Source organism: Muntiacus reevesi, chromosome 14, assembly GCF_963930625.1.
Source record: "Muntiacus reevesi chromosome 14, mMunRee1.1, whole genome shotgun sequence".
Lineage (NCBI taxonomy): Eukaryota > Metazoa > Chordata > Mammalia > Artiodactyla > Cervidae > Muntiacus > Muntiacus reevesi.
The window spans coordinates 63,219,471-63,245,649 of NC_089262.1; the positions used below are offsets into that span (position 1 = coordinate 63,219,471).

Here is a 26,179-nt window from a genome sequence, read left to right on the forward strand (position 1 = left end):
GGAACATGATGAAGATATTCAAAATCACACTGTCACAGATGCTCTTACTGGAGTCCTTTGCCCTAGATGGTCCCTGAGTGGTGCCTTCTTCCCCCAGCTGTCCACTCTGTTCAAACCCTGCCTCCCCAGTGAGGCCACCTGTGAGCCCCTTACTTCATACTGCAAACCTTCCTTCCCTCCCCCCTTTCCAAATCTCCATTAGCTAGTGCCACGTTTTCCAAAACACTTTTCTAACACAATGAATGACTTATCCAGTATGTTTATTTTTTATTGAAGCATATTCAGGTATTAATAATATTAATTTCAGGTATACAGCTTAGTGATTCAGTATTTTTGCAGATTACACTCCATTTTAAGTTTTTTTTTTTTTTTTCCAGTTCTACCACTTAATTGATACCAACCCATTTCCCTCCACCTTCGTGCACACATGCTCAGTCATGTAATCCCAAGGACTTCAGCCCGCCAGACTCCTCTGTCCAAGGACTTTTCCAGGCAAGAATACTGGAGTGGGTTGCCATTTCCTTCTCCATATTTTAAGTTATTATAAGATAATGGCTATAATTCTCTGTGCTATCCAATATATCCTTGTTTATCTATTTTATACACAGCAGTTTGTTTGTTAATCCTACACCCCTCATTTGTCCCCTTCCCTTCCCTCTCCCCTTTGGCAACCCCGTGCTACAAGTTCCAAGATGGCAGGGAATCTCTGTTTTGTTCACTGAATACCCCTAACACAGTGCCAGGGACAAAGTAGGTGTTCGGCAAATACCTGAATAAACAATCCCTTGACGACTGTTCTAACACTGTTAATACCATGACTGTCGGCTCAGCAAAATAAATATAAGCTTGCCTTACTGTTTAACTTATGGTTGCCAGAGGGAAGAGATAGTTGAGGACTTTGGGAAGGTCACGTATACACTGCTATATTTAAAATGGATAACCAACAAAGACCTGTTGTATAGCACATGGAACTGCTCAGTACTATGTGCCAGCCTGGATGGGAGGTGGGTCTGTGGGAGAACAGATACATGCATATGCACGGCTGAGTCCCTTCGCTGTTCGCCTGAAACCATCACAACACTGCTAATCGGCTAGACCCCAACACAAAATGTTTTTGGTGTTACAAATTTTTTAATTAAAACAAAATTAAAAAGTGAATCAAGGTAATTCATGAAATGTCTTCCAAAAACTATACAGGTGAACTTTGTTCATTTGCATGTTTGTTTAAAAATATATATATGCATATATACACTTCATTTGGATGAATGGAAATAGTCTACAGCAAGACCATAAGCATGAAATGTGAGCACTGACCCCTCCTGGCTGAACATGGAGACGCAGCTTTCCTCACTGCCAGCCCCACTGGGGACAAGTTAGGACTCGGCTGGCTGATGGGGGTTGCAAGACATGCTATCGAAGGCGTTTCAAACTGGATCAAATTCAACCCTATTTTCAAAAGGAGGCAAGAAGAGGATTAACGAATCAAAGGCAGAGTTTTCAGCAGTACAGAGCCCACACATTTACATATCGTGAAGAGGATGTTGACAATTAGTGGGAAGTAGTAAAGAAAAACGTTAAGAGAAGACAACCCTAAAATGATCACATCCATCTGCTGCACTTACAGCTGGAATCTGAGTGGGAATTTCCCATCTGTGCTTTAGTCTCAGCTTTAATTTGACTATAAATAAGACACACGCGTGCACAACTTACAATGAGCGGCGTCTGGGCCAGGAGCTGTTTAAGGATGATATATATAAACTGTGTGCACACACTGTAACTCAGAACCCACTCAGTACACTAGTCAGTCTGAGGTGTGCAGCCAATCTTGCACAACTTGGTCCCAGGATGATCTGACTGACACTTCATAATGGAGGTCTTAACAGCCTCTGCTCAAACAGATCCAAACAGAACTTTTGATGCCCAGGCCGGCCTCCCCTGGAGAACCTAGCTGTTTGCTTGAAAGCTCAGGGCCCAGAGGCCTGACGGTGGCTGGATTTGGGAAGTCCATCGTTCAGTCAGACAGTAGCTGCACTTGCTACCTTACATTCTTGTGGATTCTCTAATGGAGTCTACAAGTATCTCTATACGGACCATCACCCACACTGCACAGGCAGGGAAGTCGAGGCTTAGTGACATAAGGTAACTTGCCGTGGTCGTGTGGTTTCTTAGCAGCAGAACCAAGACTCAAAACCAACTCTTTTAACTAAGGTTCAAATCCATACATTCTTTCTACTTTCTCCTCTGCCCCTACATTACCCTCCCAGGGCCTCTGGTGCTATAAATAGTGGGGGAGGCTGGGATTTTGTGGGCGAGGTCAGCCAGGCCTTTAGCACAAGGAGACACTAACATCTCCCAGCCGAGCCTAGCTTGGGCCCTGCTCCCCGCCAGGTCTCAGTAGAACTCAGGCCCAGACAGGCCCCAGCTTATCACTAGCTTCACTCTCTGGGTTATATTTAGCCCTGGACCTCAAAGAGAAAGGTGTGGGCCAGCCCCTGAGACAGTGCACACCCCCCAGCCACTGTGTGCAGAGAGGGTGTCCGCCCTGGCCTCTTCAGACACTGCTGTGAGCCGCCGCCAGCGGGAGGCGCACACTCCATCCTGAGGGCCTGTGGGATCTTGTCTGTCTTGCTCTTTGGGGGACCATGGCAGCCTCTAGAACACTCTGCTTCTGTGTGGCTGTTGCTTAATAATTCTTTGTTGAGCAAACAAATCGATGATCCGAGTTCAAGTTCTAGATAGCTGGACATCAAGCACAGGCACACGAATTCCCAGAGGAATGCCTTAGAAAACCAAATGCATTTCATGCTATTAAATACAGTCAACTTTATTCAAGGAATGGATGTGAGTTTTCACCCTCCTTCTCCCCCTCTTCTCTTCCCTCCTCCAGATCTGGTATTAAGGCTGCAGGGGCAGGGGGACACGGGAGGGACATCAAATCCCGAAGGCCAGCCCGCGTGTCCCAAGTGACTGCCGCCCCAGTGCGTGAGGGCTCTCGGCGTCCCTGCAAATGTCCCAATGACAGGCTCCCTCCTGGTCCTCTGCTCAGCCCAGCACACCAGCCCCTGCAGAAACTCCCGGGGCTGTCTCCATCTCGCCTGCTTTGCACCTGATGCAGGCTGGGGCCAGAGCTCAGGAGTGCGGCCAGACCCTGACAGCAGAGTTCAGAGGGCAGAAGCTGGCAGCTCTCAGACCTCACAAAAATGGAAAGAGCCGTTTTTTCAAAATATAGAGGACTGTAGCAAGAAAGAGGGCCAGCGCAAGGAAAATGAGAAGCTTGTCTGTCAGCTCTCGGCGATTATATTTTGTGATGAGCTTCCGTCCCAACTGGATGGTCCCTGACATGGATTTGAATTCTTCATTTGCATCCAGGATAGTCCGTGAAGAATTAACTGAAACAAAAGAGGGAGGGAGCATGACTCAGAAACTGTATGGCACCACACCCAGAGGCCTCGCTGGCTGGGTTCCCGGTGTAACACTGCGCTTGGGAGCAAGGTCCCCTGAGCCAGGACAAAAGATGTGAAGACAGGCAATGCGGAGGAGCAAGAGCAAGGACAAGGCGAGGAGAGGCAGCTCCCTGGGCTCCACCCAGCTCAGAGGGGGGTGTGGTTTGCTTACACACACTGTCACAGGGCCGTAACTAGGAGTCCTCCCAACGTGGACACCAACAGGGAAAAGGGCAGGTGCTGCTGAGAAGGACTGGTGGTCAGGAAACTAACCCAGGTGACCGTGGACAGGCACTGTGAGGTCTCTGTGGGGTCAGGACTCTGCACCCGCGAGGTGCACCCTGGCAGGACACCTGCTGGTCAGATCTGCTCTTTGCAGATCCACTCCCTGTGAAAGAGCTGGGGTGTCCTGGGCCCTGCCACACGGCCTCATACAAGCCAGTCCTTCAGTCCGGGGACACTGGCTATAGTGTTAAACACATGATGCCCGTGCTCCAGCCCCCTGGGAAGCCTACGAAGAGGCACGCGTCCCTTAAGGTTCATTGTGCCCACGCATCAAACGAACTGGAGTGCCGGTTACTGGGCCTGACGCTTGGGGAAGAAGGCTTACCTGGCAAGATTCCTCTATAAAGCCTAACAGGGCATCATCAGAATATCCCCGGAGTGAAGAGCTGTCAAGTGAGAAGGCCGGGTATGAAGAACAGCATGTGAGATGCTTCCATATACGTAACAAAGGAGGGGATCACTAACACCTGTCTGTACTATGCACGCTGGAGAGTCTCAGAAGGTTGTGAGAGAAGTGGGAGCAGTGGGCGCCTCTGGGGAGCAGGCCTGGAGGTCGGGGCAGGGGGAGGTCTGAAGGCAGAGCTGTTCCCGCCTGTGCCGTCCAGGGCTGTGCAGCCAGTGCTGACCGCAACAAGTCACGCGGCCCCTGAGGGAGTCAGACGTGCCCCATACAAACCGCATACAAACGTCCCTATAGGCAGATACCCACATGATTTCAGAGATTCAGTATGGAAAAAGAGAGATGCAAAATCTCTCATAATAATTTTCACTAGGAATTACATGTTGAAAGAGTTAAATATATTATCACAATCAATTTCATACCTTTGCTTTTACTTTATTTAATGTGCCTAATGAAAATTTTAAGCATGTGGCTTCCATGATGTTTCTAGGGGACAGTGCTGACCTGGAGGGCTCTTCCCTTGACTATGTCATTTATTTTACCTTTTTACAAAATTACAATTAGTAAGCGAATTAGTAAGCAAATAAATTACCAGAGGAAGTAGAGCAGTAGCCTGAAAAACACAGACGGGTACACACACTCAGATAACAAAAGTCCCTCTCAGTCCTCTTTCTCCACGCCTCCCGCCATGCTGAAAACCTAAGTAAGACTCTCTGAAGTAAAAATCTAACTGGCTTTTCCTTTTAAGCTTTCTTTACAGAGAACTTTAACCATCACAAAAGCAGACAGAATAGAATCATGAAATGCCAAGTGCCATCGCCCATACCCAAGAACCATCAACTCCCTGGTAATCCTGTCCCCTCATAACCCCCATACAATTCTGGACTCCCTACAATTTTGCAGCAAATTCCAGACATCATATCCTTAACGGGCTTTAAAAAACACACACACACACACACACACACACAAAGAACTGCAGTCCTAATAGATTTTTAAATCAAGCTGAATTTATGAGTCATAAGGCAAGGATTAATAACCATTCTTCTTTCTTCAATGGCCATCTCGCTTCTAACGTTTGCCCTCAAAACAACCCTCAGCACTCCAGAAACCACCAGGATCTGTGTCCCCTTCTGAGCACGTAAATATATGGTCAGTTTCTGACCTGCATGCTGGGGTGGGTGCCTGTTACTCACACCAGAGCAGAAAAGCCCTGGACTCCAAGGCCAGGCCGGCTCCTCCTGCTCACATTCTCCTCGGGCCATGGCCCCAGCACACACTCAGAGGAGGTGACCGGCTGGTTCTGAGCCTATAAATGCCCAGATAAGTTTCAAACACAGGCAGTGACCTTGGGGACAAGCTCCTTGATTTTCTTTTTGCTTCTGCCTGTTAGGATAGTGCACTGGAAACAAACAAAAAAAGAGTGGTTCAAAATTGCAGATAATTTTTAGGGGTGATGCTGGTATTATAGCTTTTTGTTTCAAAAGTCTATCTTTTAGAAAGATATATGGGAGTATTTATACGGATGACGTCTGAGATTTGCTTCAAAGTAATCAAGATGGGGGCAGAGTGAGGACAGAGTTGAAAGACCGGCCAGGAGCTGACCACTGCTGAAGCTGGGACTCATGAACCCAGGCTCTCTACTTTCATACTGTGTGAAGCCTCCAAAGCTGTCTCAGAGTAAACACTCTTCCTCTGTTTTCCTATAGGGAGGATCCTGGGCAGATAAGGAAGCCATGCTGGGAAAGCTGCTGGGGAGAACCAGATGATCTCAAGAAGCTCAGCCTCTGACTGTGTCTTTCCAAAGGAGCTCCCAGGACTTCTCTGGTCGTCCAGTGGGGAAGACCCCACGTGTCCAGTGCAAGGGGCATGAGTTTGATCCCCAGTAGGGAAACTAGGGTCCCGCATGCTACACAGCGCAGCCGAGAAGTAAAAATACATATATAAATATATAAATAAAAGGAGCTCACAGTAAAAGCAACATTGGGGAGTACAACTGTAAGCTGACGTCCTAGTAGACCGACCAGCTGGCAGCCAATAACCAATCATCTCTCTGCCTGGCCAGAAGGGTCCCCAGAGCCTGAGATGAAAAACAGACTCCCAAGCCCCCCCCACGCCTGTTGGCACCCACTCTCCAGGAGAGTCCTTCCGAACGTATTGATGGGGTGTGTGGATCTCTCAGGACAACTATAAAAACCAAAATGGGAAATGAGAGCAGTGCATCCCAACTGGGTAAGACCAAGCTGTCACAGAAGTGAGAAGCCACACAGATCAGTGAGGCGGGGCAGGTGTGGGCAGAGGCTGAGGAGACCAGGGGTGAGAGGCCTGGAGCCTGGGGGCAGCCTGCCACTGCAGGCCTGGCCTGACTTTACCCAGTGTCTGCATGGCTTCCTCGCTCTGCTGGACCTGCTGGGACATCATCCTGCTGATCCCCATGAGGCTCTCTGTGATGGCGCTTGACGTCTGGGCCAGGCTCTCTTTGGCAGTTTTCCTAGAAGTACAGAGTGGGAGGAGGAATGTCAACAAAAGCCCAGCTCAAGAAAGCCCCGGATTCAAACAAGATCCCACATTTTAATCTATCAAATCAGTACATATTTTTTATTTTTTATTTTTTTTTTTTTTTTTAGTACATATTTTTTAAATGGTCATACTTATGGTGGCAAAGGACTTCTTCCGATGGCTCAGTGGTGAAGAATCCACCTGCAAGGCAGGAGACTCAGGAGAAGAGGGTTCGATCCCTGGGTTGAGAAGGTCCCCTCAAGGAGGAAATGGCAACCCACTCTAGTATTCTTGCTTGGGAAATTCCATGGACAGAGGAGTCTGGTAGGCTATAGCCCATGGGTTCACAAAGAGCCTGACATGACTGAGCGGCTCAGCACACACGCGATGGTGGCGAGGGCATGCCGAGAGCATGTACTTGAAGACTGCTGGTAGCAACGTCCACTGGTGCTGCCTTCTGAGAGCCAACTGGTGATATGTATTAGGAGTCTTAGCAATGTTCATGCCTTTGACCCAATAATCTCATCCCTGGGAACCTCTCCAAAGGAAATGCACAGAATATGGACAAAGCTTTATGTACTGACATGTGCCCTGGTGTGTTGTTCATAATACTGACATAACTAGACATATAAACACACACAAGCAGGGGATTAGTTAATATAAGGGAATACTATGTACTATTAAAATTTTGTTTAAAGAGCTTTTTAAAAAAACAGGCACGTCTTTGTGCAATAATACTAAGTGAAGAGTAGGAGACTACATTTAACATTCAGTTCAGTTCAGTTGCTCAGTTGTGTCCCACTCTTTGTGACCTCAAGAACTGCAGCACACCAGACTTCCCTGTCCTCCACCAACTCCCGGAGCTTGCTCAAACTCATCTCCATTGAGTGGGTGATGCCATCCAACCATCTCATCTTCTGTCGTCCCCTTCTCCTCATGCCTTCAACTTTTGTCAGCATCAGGGTCTTTTCAAATGAGTCAGTTCTTCGCATCAGGTGGCCAAAGTATTGGAGCTTCAGCTTCAGCGTCAGTCCTTCCAATGAATATTCAGGACTAATTTCCTTTAGGATTGACTGGTTGGATCTCCTTGCAATCCAAGGGACTCTCAAGAGTTCTCCAACACCACAGTTCAAAAGCATCAATTCTTCAGTGCTCAGCCTTCTTTATGGCACAACTCTCACATCCATACGTGACTACTGGAAAAATCATAGCTTTGACTATACACACCTTTATCAGCAAAGTAATGTCTCTGCTTTTTAATATGTCTTCCAAGCATCTTTTAACTTCATGGCTGCAGCCACCATCTACAGTGATTCTGGAGCCCAAGAAAATAAAGTCTGTCACAGTTTCCATTGTTTCCCCATCTATTTGCCATGAAGTGATGGGACCAGATAATGTATGGTACCATACTGACTTAATAAAAAATATGGAAGAAAAAATAATGAAAGGAGGCAACATATCAAAATAGTTGTGAACAGCACAATTCATACTTTCACTTTGTGATTCACATTTTAACTTTACCAATTTACTAAAAATAAAAATGTATTTCTTGGGACTTCCCTGGTGGTCCAGTGGCTAAGACTCTGTGCTCCCAAGGCAGGGGGCCGAGGTTCAATCCCTGATCAGGGATCTAGATCCCACATGCTGTGGCAAAGACCTGGTGCAGCTAAATAAATAAATTTGTTAAAAAAAAAAGAATATATTTCTTTTATACTTAAAAAAATTACTTATAAAATATCAATTTTATGCTAAAAGCAAGAGAGGGTTCTCCACAGTAGTTTTTGCACCTTGCTAACTGCTGTCTATTCTGTCATCAAAACCCAGAAAGATAAGAAGATACATACCTCTGCCGGAATAGGTCTCCTCCCTGGAGAAGTTCTGCTTTCTCTAGGTTGTCGATAGCAATTTTGCAAGTGAGGTTAGCCTTCCTCCATGAGGTCTGATTGCTGGAATTACAAAGGCCGTGTGTGAGTTTCTCTTGATGCCAACAGGCTATCCCTCAGTTCAAGTCACAGCAGTCTTCCTTCCAGCCAGGGAGTGATGTGGCGGCCACCTGCGTGTAGCCCAGAGTCCATCACCCGTCGCAACACCTCCTCTTCTTGGTTGCCCCGGAGGCTGTTTCCATTCTCCCACCACCCATAACAGCCCCTCTCCCCCAGGGCAGGCTGAGGGAGAAGCCTGGTCATAGCATCCCTGTATTTACAGCCTGCAATGGCTCCACTTCAGGGGAACATCCAAACTCCCCAGCTGGGCGCACGCGGCCCTGTTCAAAGCCATCTCCTACACATCACCGTTCTGCCCAGCGCGTGGCTTGGTTCTGCTCCCGGAGAACCATGCCTCATTCATCTTTGTATCACCAGTACCCAGGACAACAGCTATTGACCCATTAGCTACTCAATCAATATAGGCAGGAGGAAGTAGAAAAATCAGCATAAGACAGTTTTCTTCAATATTTCTTCAAGGTTTGCTGTTCTTTACACCAGTGGTCCCCAATCTTTTTGGCACCAGGGTCTGGTTTCATGCAAGACAATTTTTCCATGGATCAGTGGGGGTGGAGGGTAGCTTTGGGATGATTCAAGTGCATTATATTTACTGTGCCCTTTGCTTCTATTTTGGGGCAATCTCAGGATACTCCGCCTTGACTTTAGGGTTAGGGTTCGCGGTCTTGTGAGAATCGAATGCTGCCACTTCCAGACAGGAAGCAGAGCTCAGATAGTAATGTAAGAGTTGGAGGACGGCTGTAAATAAAGATGAAACTTTGTTCGGTTGCCCAGCACTCACCTCACGCTGTGTGGCCTGGTTCCTAACAGGTCGTGGACTGGTACTGGCCCGTGGCCCAAGTGTTGGAGACGCCTGCTTTACAAACCACAGACCAATCGTGGACAACACAAACACATTGTACTAGCAGGGCCCAGTCTGACACGATTTATTCACATTCTGTAGCTGATCTTTGTGACAACTCAAATCAGTGAACGGTTTCTTGAAGTCAGAGTGGGGGGTCTTTGTTTTTTGTGTGTGTGTAAAATGTTTTATTGATGTACAGTTGATACGTAATGCTGTGTTAAATTTCTGCTGAAAAGCACTGTCTCAGTTGCACATATGTTCTTTTTCACACTTTTTCCATTCTGGTTTATCACAGGATAGCGAATATAGTTCCCTGCGCTGTACAGTAGGACCTTGCTGCTTATCCATCTTATATATACTAGTTTGCATCTGCTAATCCCAAACTATCAGTCCTTCTCTCCCCCACTTACCCTCCTCCTTGGCCACCACAGATCTGTTCTGTGAGTAAGTCTGTGTCTGTTTCACAGATACGGTCACTGTCATATTTTAGATCCCACATATCATATGGCATTAGTCTTTCTCTTTCTCACTTATTTGCTAGGATGATAATCTCTAGGTCCATCCATGTTGCTGCAAATGGCATTATTTCAATGTTTTTTATGGCTGAGTAGTATCCCGTTATACATATATACCACATCTTCTTTATCCATTCATCTACTGATGGACATTTAGGTTGCAGACATGCCTTGGCTACTGTGAATAGTGCTGTTATTCACTTGAACACAGAGGTACATGCATCTTCTTGAATTATAGTTTTGTCTGGATATATACCCAAGAGTGGGACTGCTGGATCATATGGTAACTCTGTTTTTAGCTTTTTGAGAAACCTCCATACTGTTGTCCATAGTGGCTGCACCAACTTACACTGGAGTGAGACCCTTGTTGGTGGACTAGGAAAGAGTTAACTGGGCTCCTCGGAGAAGCAAGCTCATGCGCTAGAGCTCCTACACAGCTGGCTCAAATCAAACGTGCTAACCTCCGGGATATTTAAAAAGGCAAACGAGAGTCCACGAACTGGTAGGCTGGCATTCTGAATAGCACCTCTAGGCTGAAAATGTTTCAAATGAGCTCTCTGATGCCTGACCAGCATCTATGATGCTGGCTCACATGTGAATTAATTATATTTGTAACTGTTTACAAGGGTGTTCTGCTGATCCCTGCAATGCAGAGATGAGTGAGCAACAGTACCTGCCCTCAGGGACTCATATTTACTGGGGAGAAAGACAAACAAAAATATTTACTGTAAGTGTGATGAGCACCATAACCCAGGTGAGCACCAGCACTGTTTCAACATGCAAATGCCAAAGCATTAACTTCCCGCTTTCTCTCCTCTGCCCGGGAACTAGACACCCTGAACGGCCACACTCAACTTTAAACCCATGCTGAGGTGGTTTTGCTGGTGTAACTTGACAGATTTTACACAAGGAGGCCTCGTCACTCAGTCTTTATAATTGAGCCCCCATGGTGGCGAGGGAAACAAAAACCATCAGGAGCCAGAGATCACTGGTCGCCACTCACACACCCCTCCCTCCTCACAAGAGCCTCCACCATGCCCGTGTCTTTGTCAGTCTCTGTCCTCCTGACATCTGGGCATTATACACAGAGCTGCTGTCAGCACGGATGATGCTGGAGCATCACTCAGATCAGAAACACAGCTGTGGACAGAGACAGCTGTGACAAAGTTAGACCAGTTAACAACACGAAGAGAAAACCGATGAGGATGGGCCCAGGACAGAGATTTCAAAAGAGAAGGATCTAGAAAAGCTGGTGGGGACCTCCAACATCTCTGCAGTAACAATCCTCTTTATGATTGTTATGTGGACATCAAATGTGAAGGGGCAGGCACTGTGTCATGCTGTCAGACAGCTTTGTTGGAAAAGTCCCCTAATTCAATACCAAGAGATAGCATATACTTCAATTATATTATCAAGGATTAGCATACAGCTGCAATGAAAACTTCAATTCTATTTAACATAAGCTTATTTACATTGCTTTGTCTCTTTTTTTTTTAAGATAAAGTCCTATTCAAAACTTTCTAAGTTTTGGTCTGTCTTCAGTGGACTTTTTCTGCTATCAATTCTCTTTAGATTAAAAAGGACCTTATATTACAAAAGCAATGATTTTTCTGCTTTTTAAAAAATACTGCATAACGTTAAACATGCTTTTGTAAACTATGCAGTCCCACCTACCCAACGGCCCCTGCTGACCCCCAGCTCTGGCAGGTTTACTAGGCAAACTCAGGCCCAAGCCTCCCCGGGAGCAAGCGGCCCAGCGGAGGCCACTGGCAGGAGGCCAGGCCCCACCCACCTGAGCATCTGCTTTTTGTGATTCTCCACTTCTTGGAGCAGAACTTGCTTCTCTGACTCTTTGTCTTGCTCTTTAGCCGACTGCTCAAGCTCCTTTGGGAGGAAATCAGCTCTACGTTAAAATGGTTTTGAAAGGTAACGAAAAACTGGAAAGCGCTTCTATCAGTTATGCAACAGCACCTGAACACCCGCCTAGAACAGAAGCCTCAGGAATGCTGCTTCGCACACGACAAACACCCTTCCACACAGATAGCTGTGTAAAATGGAAGAAAGGACCATCCTCAAACCTCAAAATGGGAAAGGAACTAAGAGTCAGAGCAGTCTTCCTGTGAGGGGTGTGAGGCTGCCCTGGAGCAGGAGATATGTTTCTGTAATCTAGGACGTGCCTGAACAGAAAAGGGAAAAAACTACAATAACATAAGAGCCTACTGATCCCCCTCTGGGATATGATGGAAACAGCACACTGCTCTCTGTTTCTACATGTCCTCAATCCTGGTATACATTTCATCTTAGACTGAGTGGCAAACACGGTTTTCAAGTCCAGGTGGGGACAGAAAACGAAGCCTTGGCCACCTGAGGCTGGGAATTGGAACTGAGACCATTGCAAAGCCAGGACCACAAAGGGATATATATACCCTCAGTGAAAAGGTGAATGAGGAAAATCTCTGTCAACCTGCATGGAGAAATTGTGGAGGTTTTTTTTTGTGGGGCCTGGCTAGAGGGATATAAATGTCTCCCCCAATTATAACCATGGAACTCCCTTCACAAGGATCAAGGGTCCAAGTTCACCGTCCCTGAGTGGTTCAAGAACCTCAAGGATAAAAGAACATAAAAAGTGCTCCCAGACTTGTGGTAATCCCAGGAGACCTGGTAAAAGCAAATGCAAAGTCTCCTCTGAAGAGACTTATGTTCAACCCAGGTCGCACAAAAGCCCCATAGGTAAGGCCTTCTGAAAAGAAAGACGCAGAGCCCTAAACAAACACAAGGACACAACCATCCACCACAGTGAGGGACAGCAGACCTCACCTTCTTTTCGTCTAGAACTCTCTCTGGTTCTCTGTGACCAGAATTTCCATTTCCCCCACCTTGCCTCCCTCCCTCCCTTCTTCCCACACACCCATTCTTCCCCTCAGCGATGGTGCCCAATCTGTACCATCACGAGGGACATGCAGCGAACACCAGGAACAGTCCTGCTGTCATCGAGTTTACAGTCCATTAAAGAATTTAGATTTTAAACAAATCATTAACTTAATACATTTGCAAAACCTCTCCAATGCACATTCTTTTCTTTCCCCAGGCGCAGGGTCCCAGTTCCGCACTCACTCACCTGTATTCTGTGCCGCAGTTGCTGGAACTTCTCTTTCACTTTAGTGTTCAGTTCGGTAAGTGCACTTAATGGTCCTGAACAATCTCGAATATCCTAGGAGACATTGAAGAGATGAAGGGGCCTTTCTCAAGGCAATGAGAGGAAATGACACCCGCTGTACAATGAGAGAGTTGGCTTAGACCACAACTAAGTTGGAGCTATTGATTGTAATTCATCCTAATCTTTGCTGTTTACCTCTGTAACACAAGCAGAAGCATTATAATTTACATTTTTTTCATCCCTCTTTGGAATAAGTCTGAGCAAGTAACATAGAAGCATAAACAGAAAGACAACAGTGCAACTTCCCTGGTGGTACAGTAGACAGGAAATCCTATGCTGTGGAGCAACTAAGCCCGCACACCACAACTGCTGTGCCTGCCTGCTGCAACTGCTGAAGGCCTGTGGGTCCTAGAGCCTGTGCTCCGTAACAAGAGAAGCCACGGCAATTACAAGCCCATGCACTGCAACAAAGAGTAGCCCCCACTTGCTACAATTAGTGAAAGCCCATGCGCAGCAATGAAGACTCAGTGGAACCAAAAATTAATTAATAAATAAGTTTTCAAAAACAGAAACGAACTAAGGAACTAATAAGTCTTGATGTTTAACAGACCACCACCCAGCCATTATAAAAGACTTAAGGTAGCTTGTATATCTGCAAGAATGAACACCTGAGAGAGTACTGTAACTTTAGGTCTTTCCAACTTAAAAAGGAGGATGCTAAATACTTGGCATATGACAAGATGAACCTCTTTAAGATTAATTGCTTGATCTAATTTTACAAACCATCTATTAATATTATAAATCACACAGTTTAAAGACATGTTCAAATGTAGATTTAGAATTTGTTTCTGGACATTCAGAATTACCAGGGCCAAGTAAAAAGCAGGCCCTAGAGCCAGACCATGTGGATTCAAATTCTGGTTGTAGCAATTTATCAGATGTATAATCCTGAAAAAGTTACAGAGGCTTCTGTGTCTCACTTTCCTCATCACATGACCCACTTCATGACCAGGTACCCACATAAAGGGCTTAGCAGGAGTTGCCACACTCTAAAGATGTGCTAAATCTAGCTATAATCAATTGTTCTCTTCAGGAGAAAGTGAATCTTAAGAGAGTGCAAAATGGGGCTGAAGCAATTTAGATCACGTGAGAAGCCAATTTCATTTTTATGATTCCTAAATTTAATTTTCTAGAATTGGCCCAGATGTTTTGTAGTTTATACATGGGAAACGTGAAGTTCAAAAAGTTTAAATGTTTGTATCAAGTTGTTCTTGTTCTCTGGATTACTCATTAAATAACAGTTTCATGCAACATTTCACAAGCTATAAATTTGCTTTATTTTGCACCTGATTTCCGTGGGGAGCTTACTTTCCTTTACCTTTTACCACAGCTAGATGCAGACTCTTACTCAGCATCTAAGGTTGAGTAACACTGCTGGAAATGAAAACGATCCGCCCAAAAGGAAGGTTTAATACTCTTGGTTTCTTTTTGATAAACTAAAGGAACTATTTCTACGTTCCCAATTGCCAATTGGTTTATTGCACTATTACCTTCTACCCTTAATTGGCTTAGGCAAAGGATCTCAATCGCCCCATCTGTTAAACGAAGTAGACGCCAAGAATTTTCTCTAGGATGACTTTCTTTTTTTTTTTTCCCTAGGATGACTTTCATTGTCCGCGTCCCAGTTTTGCTATTATCTGCTTTCTGCTCAGGCAGACTCCCCTTCCTCATTTACACAATCACAACGACGGTCTAGGTCACGTTCATTTCACCCAGTACCTCTGTGCAAGGTGGCCTTTGGTGCCACGGGGCATCAGACCAGCAGGGGGCGAGGCTGATGGCCCACAGGACGCTACTAAAGGATGGGGAGGACGGGGTCAGAAGGCGGGGCCAGGCAGGATGACAGGTACGTTTTGAGGCTGGCTGGGGGTGGCGAGGTGGCGGCCAGGGGTGTGTAGGGGAGGGGACACACAGGGGAAGCCCAGTTAGGAGCGGAGGTGGAGGAGGGGGTGTCCTGGGAGAGGGCGAGCTAACGGCAGTCGGACGGAATACCAAGACCAACGATCAAGGGGACGGAGGGGACGGGGCCAAGGGGCGGGACAGTTGAGGGGTAGTGGGCAGGGTGCTGGGCCAGTGGCCACGGGGACTTGACCAAGGGACAGCTCGGGAGTGAGACCGCTGAGCTCAAAGAAGGCCAGCTGAGCTTGGGTTTAGGGCTACTGGACCCTGGCGGGGATTCCGGGCATTAGTACCTGGATAAGCGCCTTCACCTCCAGGTCGAATTTGACAATCTCTTGGTTACAGATACGGACGTGGACATCTTGGGCAGTCGCCATGTTGGAAATGCCGGCTACGGGAAGCCGCGGAGCCCAAGTTCCAACGCGTTTTCGCACCGGCCTCCTTCTTAGCCTCCGGGTCTTGCGGCAGCGCCCGCTAGAGACCGGCCTGAGGCGAGCGAGGGTGGTGGCGCCAAGTCGCGTGGCCTTTGCTTGACACGTGGGAAAAATCAGTCGGCCTCTTGGTGTGGACCTAGAAGAAAAAAAGGAGGGAATTGTCAGGAACGCTTGAACAGGGGCGTCTCCCCATGTTCTGCCCATCAGCCATTCTAATGACTGCACATTTCTTGCACGGGGGCCGGGGTGGGGGAAGGTTGGAAGAAAATTATCCATTGGGGTATCTCTGGAAGGTGGACTTAAACAATTCTTTATACTCCTTTAAACTTTCTTGTATTTTTCATATTTTCTACAATGAATGTAAGTTGTGGGGTGAAAGAAAAAAATAACAAATGTTATCACTACTTTTTTAAATGTATGAAATTCAAGGCAGTTTGCTAGGGTTAACAACTCGTCAGTTCAGCCCACGTTTGGAGGGATCTTTCTAAAATGCCCAACTGATCAAGTCACATTCCAACTTACACCCCTTCTCTGACTCCTGGTGTTTCCCTTTTGTGTGCAATTGGTTTTAATAAGTGTACTTGGCTGGTGTAGTCTTGATGGATTAATGTTGTTTTTAATGGAAATGAAAGTTGCTTAGGCCTGTGACTCCATGGACTGTAACCTGCCAGGCTCCTCTGCCCATGGAATTTTCCAGGAAAGAATACTGGGGTGGTAGCCATTTCCGTTTCCAGGCGGATCTTCCCAACCCAGGGATTGAGCCTGGGTCTCCCGCGTTGCAGGCAGATTCTTTACCGTCTTTATAGCCACCAGGGAAGCCTTAAATTACTTAATGGAAATAATTAAGAGCAAACCCTCAACAGATGGAGGCTCTTTCATTATATTTTTTTTTATTAACTAGTCCAAGTTTCTTAGCTGGACCTCAAGGGCATCAGTCACCCCACCAGCCTTGTCTCCTTCCTAGATTCTTCAAGCTCTTTTTGGATGTCTAGTCCTGGAGAGAACACCCTCCTGTGAAGTGTTCTTCACACCACTGCAACTAATAGACTGGCTGTGCCTTGCATCTTGGGCATCTGCCCTGGCTTGAATCCTGCGTGACCACCCACTTCACATCTCTGTGCTTCAGTCTCCTCAGAGGCTGACTGCCGGTGATCACAGCACCGACTGGGGGCCTAAACGAGGTAACACATGAAAAGCAGCAACACATGTAGTAACGTGGTACATGGTGAGACTGCAATGCACTGTGACTGCTCTTACTGTGGTACTGCTATTCCGAAGCACTTCCCTTGTGCCGGCCACCTAGTACTAAGCGCTGTATGCGTTATCATTCTAATGTAACTCTCACACCAACCCTGTGAGGTAGAATCTTCTGTGTCTTACAAATAAGAAGACAGGCACAGAGACTCTAATGACTTGCCCAGCCCAAATGGAATTGCTAGGTCAAAGGATAGATGCATTTTAAAATTTGGATACATGCTACCGAACTGCTTTTCATAGAGGTTTTATCAATTTAGACTCCCAGGAGCAATGTGGTACTAATGCCTGCTTTCTCAAGGCCTTGTACACATGGTACTTTATAAACACTAGGATTTTTGTCAATCTGATTAAGTGAAAAGTGCCATCTTTTAATTTTCATTTCTCTTATCATGAACTGAGAACTATTTTCATTTATTTTACTATCTGCTCATTTTTCTCTTAGTTTTCTGTTGGTCTTTTTTTATATTAGCTCCCAAAGCTCTTTATATACTAGGAGGATTTGCTCTGAGAGATGAGCGTTATCTTAGTCAATAGAATTTTGACTTGGCTTACGGTATTTTGGGCCTTAAAGAAGTTTTATTTGAATTTCTTTTTGCATTTAGATCTTTACCCATTTTGAAATATGTGTTGGCTTATGGTGTGAAATATAGAGCCAAGTTTACCTCCTCCAGAGAATTACCCAGTTGTTCCATCACTATTTTCTGAGCAATCCATCTTTTTCTCACAGGTTTCAGATGCTGTATATATCATATAAATTCTTACATCTGACTTTACTTCTATACTTCCCATTACATTCTCTTGACCCATTCATTCATGCACCCAAATTTACAGCTTTAATATTACAGCTTAATGTGCTTTAAGGATCACGCACCCCATTTTTTTCTCCATGTGAACTTCAGTTGTATTTAATTGTATTGGTATGTCTTACTGGGATGGCACTAAATTGTTACTTTAACTTACGAAGACTGACAGCTTTATGCCACTGACTGCTCCAGTTCAACAACTTGGTCTATCTTTTCATTGGTTCAATTCTTCTTCTGTGTTGTTCGTAGTATTTTAATGTTTTCCATAGAGCTTCAACATTTTGTTAGGTTCATTCTTGGCACCATCTTAAGATTAAAACCCTTAAAAGAAACTGAGATTGCTGTTTTTCAAGTTACTCAAATGTTCTGGATTCTCAAGTAGAAGCTCCCTATTCAAGACAGTGAAGAAACCCAAAGTCTGCACGTAGTAGATGGGCCCACATGATCTTGGGCCCCTTTCCCATCATGCTTCTTGCTGAAAATTCCTCAGCAACCAACGGTGGCCAACTGCATCTCCATGAGGCAGTTACAGAAGGAGAAACAGCTCTTTTCTCCATGCTCCAACACACTCCCTTCTAATAAAGACGACTCAATTTTAAGCCCTTTAGCTAGAGACCATCTCTGAAAGACAAGCATACAATTTGGTGGCCTGCACGCCCCGTCACTTACTGCCAATGCTGCTTTGCTCTCATCACCGTACCTACTGATCCTGAGACTAGCTTTCGGCTACTACATCTACTAGGTTTTGGCTTTAATTCCTTCTGGTTTTCAAATCTTAAGCCCACTGTCTCCCTCCTACATAGAAAACCATCCAAATACTGCCTGTGACTTGGCCTGGTCACTTACAGAAGAGTATGCATGGCCTCTTGAGTGCTGCCAGCAAACTGCCGTTTGAATTAAGAGTTCTTACCGTTGAGGCTGGGTCTGGGGTGACTCCACAGCAGTCTAGTCTGGGTCTAGACTGACTCTTCTGTAAAATGGACATGATCATCTACCTAACTGGGTCACAGAAAGCAGCAGGTGACTTCTCTGATGTAAAAGCACCTAGCAGGGGCTTAACAAATGCCACCCTAGCCTTCCATGGCTTTCTAATGCTTTCTTCTTATTCTGAACCTTTCAGCTGGAACATGAAAGTAATTCCGAACTACTGTTTTTCTCTCTGGCTAAGGTGTTCTCCTGGTTCTGAAATCAGTGTTGGCAAGGAGGAACAACTGAACCACCCATTTCACTGCATGCTACCCACAGAAGGTTCAGTTTCCTAAGAGCTCTACTTGAAGGGCTCACCTCACCCAGCTCCTTCAAATTCCCAGACCTCGACAGAGGCTCCTGTGAGGTTTAAGTCCTCAAGCAGAACCAGTCCATGAGAGGCTATGTCCACTCTGCTTCCTGACTGCCTCACTATCACTCAAATGAAGCAAAAAGGGTTTCTTCGAGGGGCCAGGGATTTCATGAACACAGCCTGTCGGTTCCCTTAACATCCCCCACTGGATGTGGTACCAGTGTCCTTGCAGCAGTGTCCTCCAGTGAGATGCCTAGAACCCTCTGCGTGTGCAAAGCTCTTGTGTTGCTCTGCGGTCCTGCTCAGACCATGTGGCCTCCCTCAGCAAACTGAATGTTCCTGGAGGTCTCTAATTTCCTCCCAGCCAGTACCTGGCACAAGTCTTCACAGAGTAACTGCTAAACGAATGTTTGATGGCCAAAGAAACATTGCTGCAGTGAGGTTCACTCAGGTCCACTGATTTAGTGGTTCTATGTACATGCCCAGCCAAGCTTAGAGGTTTACTGAGAATTATGAAATACGCATACAAAAACTTAAGTCAGGCAAGACTCAAATACTTTACTTCCCTCAGAGAACTCACCTGGTCAAAGAATCAAGGAGAAGAAATAAGGATAAACTAAAGTATGTTCTAAACTATGAAGAATGTGTTTCTGTCAATAAATAATAGTACGTAGTAGCAAAATTTAACTAGCATGTTGAAAAATCAGCTCTAAGTGTTAAAAAATGTTAGCTCTTTGTACACTACACCGAGAGAGGGGCAGTGCTACCAAGAGTTCACTGCTGTCTCTAGTTCAGAATTTTGTTGCAGTGGCTTACTTTGAAGGGTAGATGGTCACCTCAGACAGCAACAGAAAAGCAGTGGGAAAAGGAAGGAAGAAAACACGAGGCAAACAATTGAAAACCTTTTCTTTTCAGCTTTTTTTTATTTTAAATTACAAAGGATGTTGCATACACTGATGAATCTGTATCTGACTAGAAGTGCTGAGGGGCTGGAAGGTGACAGAAAACAAAGGCAATGATTGTATTGCCTTTTCTTCTGAAAAGAAAAACTGCACACTATTAACCAACATTTAATAGAATAATTTTTAAACAGCTCATGCGTCAACAAGATAAAATTCTTTCTAGACAACAGACAAGACTGAATCCAATAAAAAGTTTCATAGCTCCAGTTGGCGGGGAGGGAAACAAAACTACAGAATATTCATGATAGCATTACAAACAGGATCCTACGCGCTATGCCAAAGAGGTCGCCACATTGTATGAACAAATGCTTTGAATTCTTGCCCTTCCACTCTTCTCTTGTGACTTCTTATGTGCGGTCAGCCCTAGTATCACTGTTAACCACAAATGCTAAGTTGTAGGACAAATCCTAGGGAAAGAAGGTTAAAAAAAAAAAAGCAGGCAGTGGAATACAGTGTCATAAAAATGTGGTGAAAAGGCAGATACAGTACACACATATACATTTCTGTTATTTGGTTCTGAAAAAAACAAAGGGCGAAGGGCAAGACACAGTAATCAGTCCCGCTCACATCCACCCAGGATTTAATTAACTACACAATTGTGTTTACATTGTTATGAAAGAGGCAAACCTAGTTCACCCAAACTTGGCACATTGAAACACCCAACTCCGATGTTCCTCACTAGTCACCAGGTCGTCAATTCCAAAATACTATTCAGAAGTAGTTTTAAGGTTTTGCTCCCTCACCACTACCCCCAAATCTCTCTTTTCTAAAGGAAAATGGCAATATGGCATAATTCAGTTCCTAGGTGTAGTTTCTACGATCTCAGTCAGCTTACTCAGCACGAGGACTATGCTTCAACACATAACCCCACTTGCCTACGGAAGTGTAAAACTGTCAGTAGTACATTGTCATCATCTTCCCCAACATGCTTATTCCTTAAAACGAAACAACCACTCCTACAGTTGACATTCATGGTTACATCCCAATGTGTTTGAAATATTAAAAAAACATGGAGTCATCTTCTCATAATGCCCTTATTAAGATTACAAAGATTACAAAAGAATCCACAAGTATTACGGCACTGTGTGAGACTTATTTGTCATGATCTGAGGGAAGAACAAGACTGCAGTTCTGTGCAAAGTTGTGGAAATGGCCTCAGTTCCATGGGAAATGGTATTCCACAACAGACTTCACTAGAAGGATAATTGAAACCTTTAACACTGAAAGCATAATTCAATGCATTCTCAAAATTCAAGTTTCAAGATTTGGAGAGATGCTAACATTCTGTTACATAATCAACTAGAAAATACTTGAACAGAATTTTAGGAAGACTATATAAAGAAAGGGAACATTAGTTTGTGTTAATTCCTGCTGAAGGCAACTTGAATTCGTTTCTTAGAAAGTTAACTAAATCTTAGCAGCTAAAATATTTTTAAATGTATGGAATAAAGAAAAGCACATCCATTCTTGACATTTTGGTGAATAAACTAACAGCTTTATTAATGAAGGCAAACATCAGATAATTGTATGAATATTATATATAAAAAAGAAATCCAAACTAACAGCATTGTATTTCAAAAGTACTGTACTTCTGTTTCTTTTAAAGAGACTTGTCATCTGTTTTATAAAACAAACAAAATGAGTACTCTTTTCCTAAAAAATTCTGGAAAAATGAAATGGTCAATTTCAAGCTGATGAACTGAACACACCTTTCTTTAAATGCAGACTATTGCTAAGAAGCAAATAAAGTCAAGCATCAGAAAGAAGATGTATGACAATTTCATGAAAAAGTTAGGAAAAAGGGATGTAGTGAAATTACTGCTAATCTTTCCCCCTCATATTCAAAGACCATTCAAAACTGGTCTTTCATACAAATACAAAATAACAATAAAGAGAGGGAATTTAAAACCATACTCATCTGAAATCCTTCATGATGTTTTTATAATAGCTCTGATTCTCTTACCAAAAAGTTCAAAGTGAAAGATTTAGGAAGTGAAAGGGAATGAAGATGTTTTGTTTTAAATGTACAAGTAAGGCACAATATAAAGCCACATCATAATCTGTCATGAAGGATATAGGAAAGGACAAGAATCGTACATGGTACAGTAGAACAAGCAATCATATTGACTGAAAAAGTGTGGCACCCAATTCAAAACTCAGACAAGATCTTAACAAGAACTGGACAGCATGCTTTCATATGGAGACAAACTCTATAAAGAATCCAGTGTATCTGAAACGAGGAAGAACATTTTTTGTTTTTTTAAATCATAGTAGTACTAGAGTCAAAGTTTATAATTGCTTTGGGAACAATGGGTTTATTTGAGGTGAATTCACAATGCCTTCACTTAACGTAAGATTCTGGACTTCATTATGAGCTATCTGTATACCATGAATGAACACAGAAAACCTTTAGAGAGCTCTTCTCTAATGATCTTCACCCAAAAATACATGCCACAATTTTCAAAAACAGAACATGTACAATTGTTGGGGTTTTTACGTTACCCTTATAAGATTTGTTTGTGTGATACACTAAACGTATATATTTTAATGACAATAGAGGAAGCAGATTATTACTGGCATTAAAGTACAACCATTTCTAGACGGTTTTAAATGCCACAGAGTCCCCTGGTTAAAATGTAAAGCTGCACAGCTTGCCTATGTCATCTTTATGATAAAGTTAAAACAGCAAGAGGATTTAACTTTCACTCTACATTTTACTGCCAGGTTTTTATTTAGATCAAGTATCGCTGCAGCATTCTGACCAGCCCAGATTTAGCAGCAAATGGCAGGAATCATATAAAATGCAATTTTTTTTTAACAAAGTGCTTTTTCTAAGATATACATACATATATAAATAGGTAGGTACAAAATAAAGTGTCAACATTAAAAAGCTCAACTATTTAAAAGCTTTTAACTATTTAACTTAAGTAGTACATATAAAACACTGAAATGCAAGGATATGGAATCTACTAAACAGATTCAAAGTCTTTTTTTTGAAATGCAAGACCAAAAAATCAAATTCTGGTTCGCAGACAAGAAAAAGGTATAAAAAACCAGAATTCCTAACAGAGCAGCTAGAAAGGGGCAATTTTATAAACCTCATCAGCTGAGTCTCTACCATGAAGTGATTTTCACCTGATTGCAAAACTGCCATATTTTGGAACATATTTCAATTTTCCAGACACACTCTGTCAAAACTTCATATACCTCCAAGATACAAACCTGTGCTTTGCCTTCTCCCACCTAAAAATGAAAAACATTGACCAATAAACTTACATTCTACTAAACCACCAGGTCTGAGCTTATCTGTTCAGTGTGAACGCACTGCCACGTCCATTCCCATCAAGCACACAGGGTAACCTTGTGCATCACAGCTCAGCTACGGTGTTAAGACAGTCCTTTCCGGAGGTTCTTCTTCACAATGTCAAAGAAGCATGAAAGCGCACTGCTCGGCTCTCACTGTGCGTTTTAGGACCAACCTTTATAAGCTACAGCTTCATGTGCTATCACTTACAAACAGGAGAGGGTGGTGGGCAGGGAGAAAGTAAAAGGAAACACACTGTATAGACAAAATATAATTAAAAATAAATTCTCCAAGGGGTATGGAGAAGTAGTTGGAGAAACAGATATTTTCCCAGCAGCTAGGTCTGAAATTTTTGGTATTTTTTTCTGGTTAAATAGGATTTTTTTTAAAAGATAGAATTTTTAAGTTACCAGTTTTCAGAGTTCAAAACACAAAATCTGAAAATAAAATAAAACAGTGAGAGAGACAGGATGGAAAGATCTGTAGGGAAGGTTTATAACGCTGCCTTGACATAAGAAATTTTTCATCAAGAGGTAAAGCTTTAACATAGTTAAAACACTGACTAATGAAGCTGTTTTGTGTGAACAAAAAGAGCACCTAAAAACTAAATGTGTTAATATTTCTCAGTTCTAGAAACTATAGAAGAAGAATAAGTCACATGTTAAGTTTGAAGAAGCTAGTTTGAAAATACCTGTACAAAAATATAAAAATCTATAAATTTTTTTGTTTTTGTTTTAAGCTTGTGTTGATCTTTGAAAATATTACATGCACAATAATACATCAATTGGAAAAGTGGCAACTAAAGAATTAGATATTTTTAGCTTTTTTCTTTCTTTACATATATATACATAATACAATAAAAATAATCTGTATTTTGGTTGTTTGGTGGAAGTATACTACAACAAGCTAAATAAACTTTTTAATTTTCAAGGTCAAAAACTATTTTACCAATAGCTTACTAAAATGAAATATATTAAAATTTCCTACAATAAGTGCAGAAATAAAAAGACTTACAGACACCTAAATGGCCACCAACTTATCTACTATGGAAGCGAACTAGAGGAACAGCAAAATAATATCTGTGTGTGTGGATGCTCCTTCTGTAGATAATTGGACCCAAACAGAAATAAAATTCACAGTTCAGTAAGATCCCTAACCCTGACCTTTTCATTTTTCTTTTTTTTCTCCTTTTTTTTCATACATTCATACAGTATCATGTAAGCTGTGCAAAACTTTACTTAGACTGGCAGTTTGCCATATCAGTTGCATTTGTCTTTGGTACAAAAAATAAAACAATCGCAATAATGTGCAAGTATTTGTCTTCTTCCGGTCAAGTACCGAAATATGAGTTTTCTAGAGCCATCTTTTTTTTTGTTTGTTTTTTGTTTTGTTTTTTATACAATACACAGACTCTGTGGCATATATCTACATTTCAACATAGTCCTATATACATTCAAAAATTTTGAAAAAGAGTTGGAACAAAAAGACATTTAAACCCCATAATTTTTCCACCTATATATCTTGTTTTTTTTCCCTCATTAGGGTTTTCATCATACAAAATATTACCAGTTTTATAGTTTCCCCAAAATACAAGGCACAAAGAATATGCTTTTTTTTCTTACTTGCACAGACAGTATATATATATATTTATATATATATTTATATTTACCATATAGAGCTCGGAAAATGAACATCTAATATGGCACATGGGCATGAGTGCTGGGTTGTGCCATGTACAAGTGAGAGTAACAGTTGTGGAAAGTTAGAACAAAAAGCAGTAATTCTAAAAACAATCAAAACTGACTGTTTAAAAAAATGCTTCCTCAATTTTTTTGTGTGTGGTTCAGAGCATAAACCTGCCACAATATTTGGCATTTACTATTATCTTCACTCTTTCAAAGTGTCTTGCTTTAACAGATTTTGTAATCTGTATCTAAACATCTATTTAAATGTATGGTTTTCAACTCTGATGCCAGTAGCAGTTTTAACCATGGTTTATGCTCTGAAAAATGCAATAATCAAGTATTTTGGATCATGCTTCACTTATGCTACTTAGTTCTTAAAACAATGTAACCTAATTGTAAATGTTTACATAATGCTAAACTGACATGCAAAACAGAATGAAAATTTACAATGAATAACGTGACAAACACAGACATTTCTGACCAGTGGTCCAATGAAGCTGATTACACTTTTGATGTTGGTATCCTTAGTCCTACAAGGCCTCCAGTGGGATTGCCTTCTGCAGTCTTCTCTAACACTTGGTTAACAAATTCTGAGGTTTGCCCAGCAACTGGGAGACCTGAAGAAAAGAGTAAAAGGCACACTTAGATATATCTGAAGATAAGGAACAGGAAAATCTGAGGGTCAGGGGTGGCCCTCAGCTTGATACGAGTCCTAGATGAGTGCCTGCTGCTTGCTACTGCAGCCCAGAAAATAATTCTACCCACAGTAACTAGTGCCCACAAGACTAGCAGGGTCAAACCAAGAACAGTCCAAACCCAAACCCCAAGCCTGCCAACAGACACTGTCTCCTAAAGCCTACCAACATGTCTTTTTCCTGTTCTCTCACAGCCAGCCTCTTTCACCTGCTTCAACTTCACCACATCTCATGGACGGGCTTCACCCATGTGACCGAAAAAACATATCTACAGGATGTTTTCATTTTTTATAAGGATTCAATCAATTTAATGTGCATTTTTCTTCATTTTAAAGGTAAGTGGATAAAAAAACAAACTTGGAAGAGGAAAGAAAGGTGGGAGAATACTGCATGTGTCGCTGATTTTTTTCATCTTCCTCATCCTCTATGACTGAGGTTGAAGATATCTGATTTATTGATTTTCAGTAACAAAAGTATATGTGTTTTAAAATGTAATAAAAATAAGCAATTAAAATGAGATGGAAGCAGAAAAATCTATTTAGTAACTGCTTATAAGAAGTCAATATACTGTAAAGAGTATTGACACCACTTTAACCATGTGATCAAATTCACTGGGACCAATAACTGGACAAACTGATACTGTGTGTTTCTTCAAGGCTTT

At 43.0% G+C, this 26,179-nt stretch overlaps 2 protein-coding genes across 5 annotated transcripts in view; both read right to left on the reverse strand.

Moving 5' to 3' along the window:
• Positions 1-241: 241 nt before the first annotated feature.
• On the reverse strand, positions 242-15,757 carry BNIP1 (BCL2 interacting protein 1). Of its 3 annotated transcripts, none has more exons than XR_010659004.1 (7): positions 15,393-15,757; positions 13,102-13,194; positions 11,776-11,867; positions 8,469-8,570; positions 6,498-6,616; positions 3,096-3,389; positions 242-2,780 (listed from the first exon to the last, which is right to left on the reverse strand). XR_010659004.1 is itself a non-coding variant. In XM_065905463.1 (7 exons), the coding sequence occupies exons 1-7, from the start codon at positions 15,735-15,737 to the stop codon at positions 3,386-3,388; spliced, it is 843 nt and encodes a 280-aa protein (XP_065761535.1). In that variant the 5' UTR covers positions 15,738-15,757; the 3' UTR covers positions 3,251-3,385. The 3 variants fall into 3 exon arrangements, 2 of the variants coding, with proteins under 2 accessions (XP_065761534.1, XP_065761535.1); XM_065905463.1 differs by lacking the exon at positions 242-2,780 and adding an exon at positions 7,852-7,939 and having other exon boundaries at positions 3,251-3,389; XM_065905462.1 differs by lacking the exon at positions 242-2,780 and having other exon boundaries at positions 2,798-3,389.
• Positions 15,758-19,775: 4,018 nt separating this feature from the next.
• The window catches only part of CREBRF (CREB3 regulatory factor), a 59,511-nt gene continuing 53,107 nt past the window's right edge, over positions 19,776-26,179 (reverse strand). For both annotated transcript variants that reach the window (XM_065905281.1, XM_065905282.1), the window contains exon 9: positions 19,776-25,440. In XM_065905281.1, the coding sequence (XP_065761353.1) occupies positions 25,325-25,440 (116 nt within the window). In that variant the 3' untranslated portion in view covers positions 19,776-25,324. The remainder of the gene's footprint in view (positions 25,441-26,179) is intronic.

What these genes read in the sequence shown, in the direction of transcription:
- BNIP1 (XM_065905462.1), bottom strand. Translation starts at nt 15,737, where the DNA reads ATGGGCAGAACATGGGGAGACGCCCCTGTTCAAGCGTTCCTGACAATT. An exon ending in AGGTGAAGGCGCTTATCCAG is followed by an intron (nt 13,195 to 15,392) that starts GTACTAATGCCC and finishes AATGTCTCCTAG; the next exon opens with GATATTCGAGATTGTTCAGG. An exon ending in GGAAGCCATGCAGACACTGG is followed by an intron (nt 3,390 to 6,497) that starts GTAAAGTCAGGC and finishes CTTTTGTTTCAG; the next exon opens with TTAATTCTTCACGGACTATC.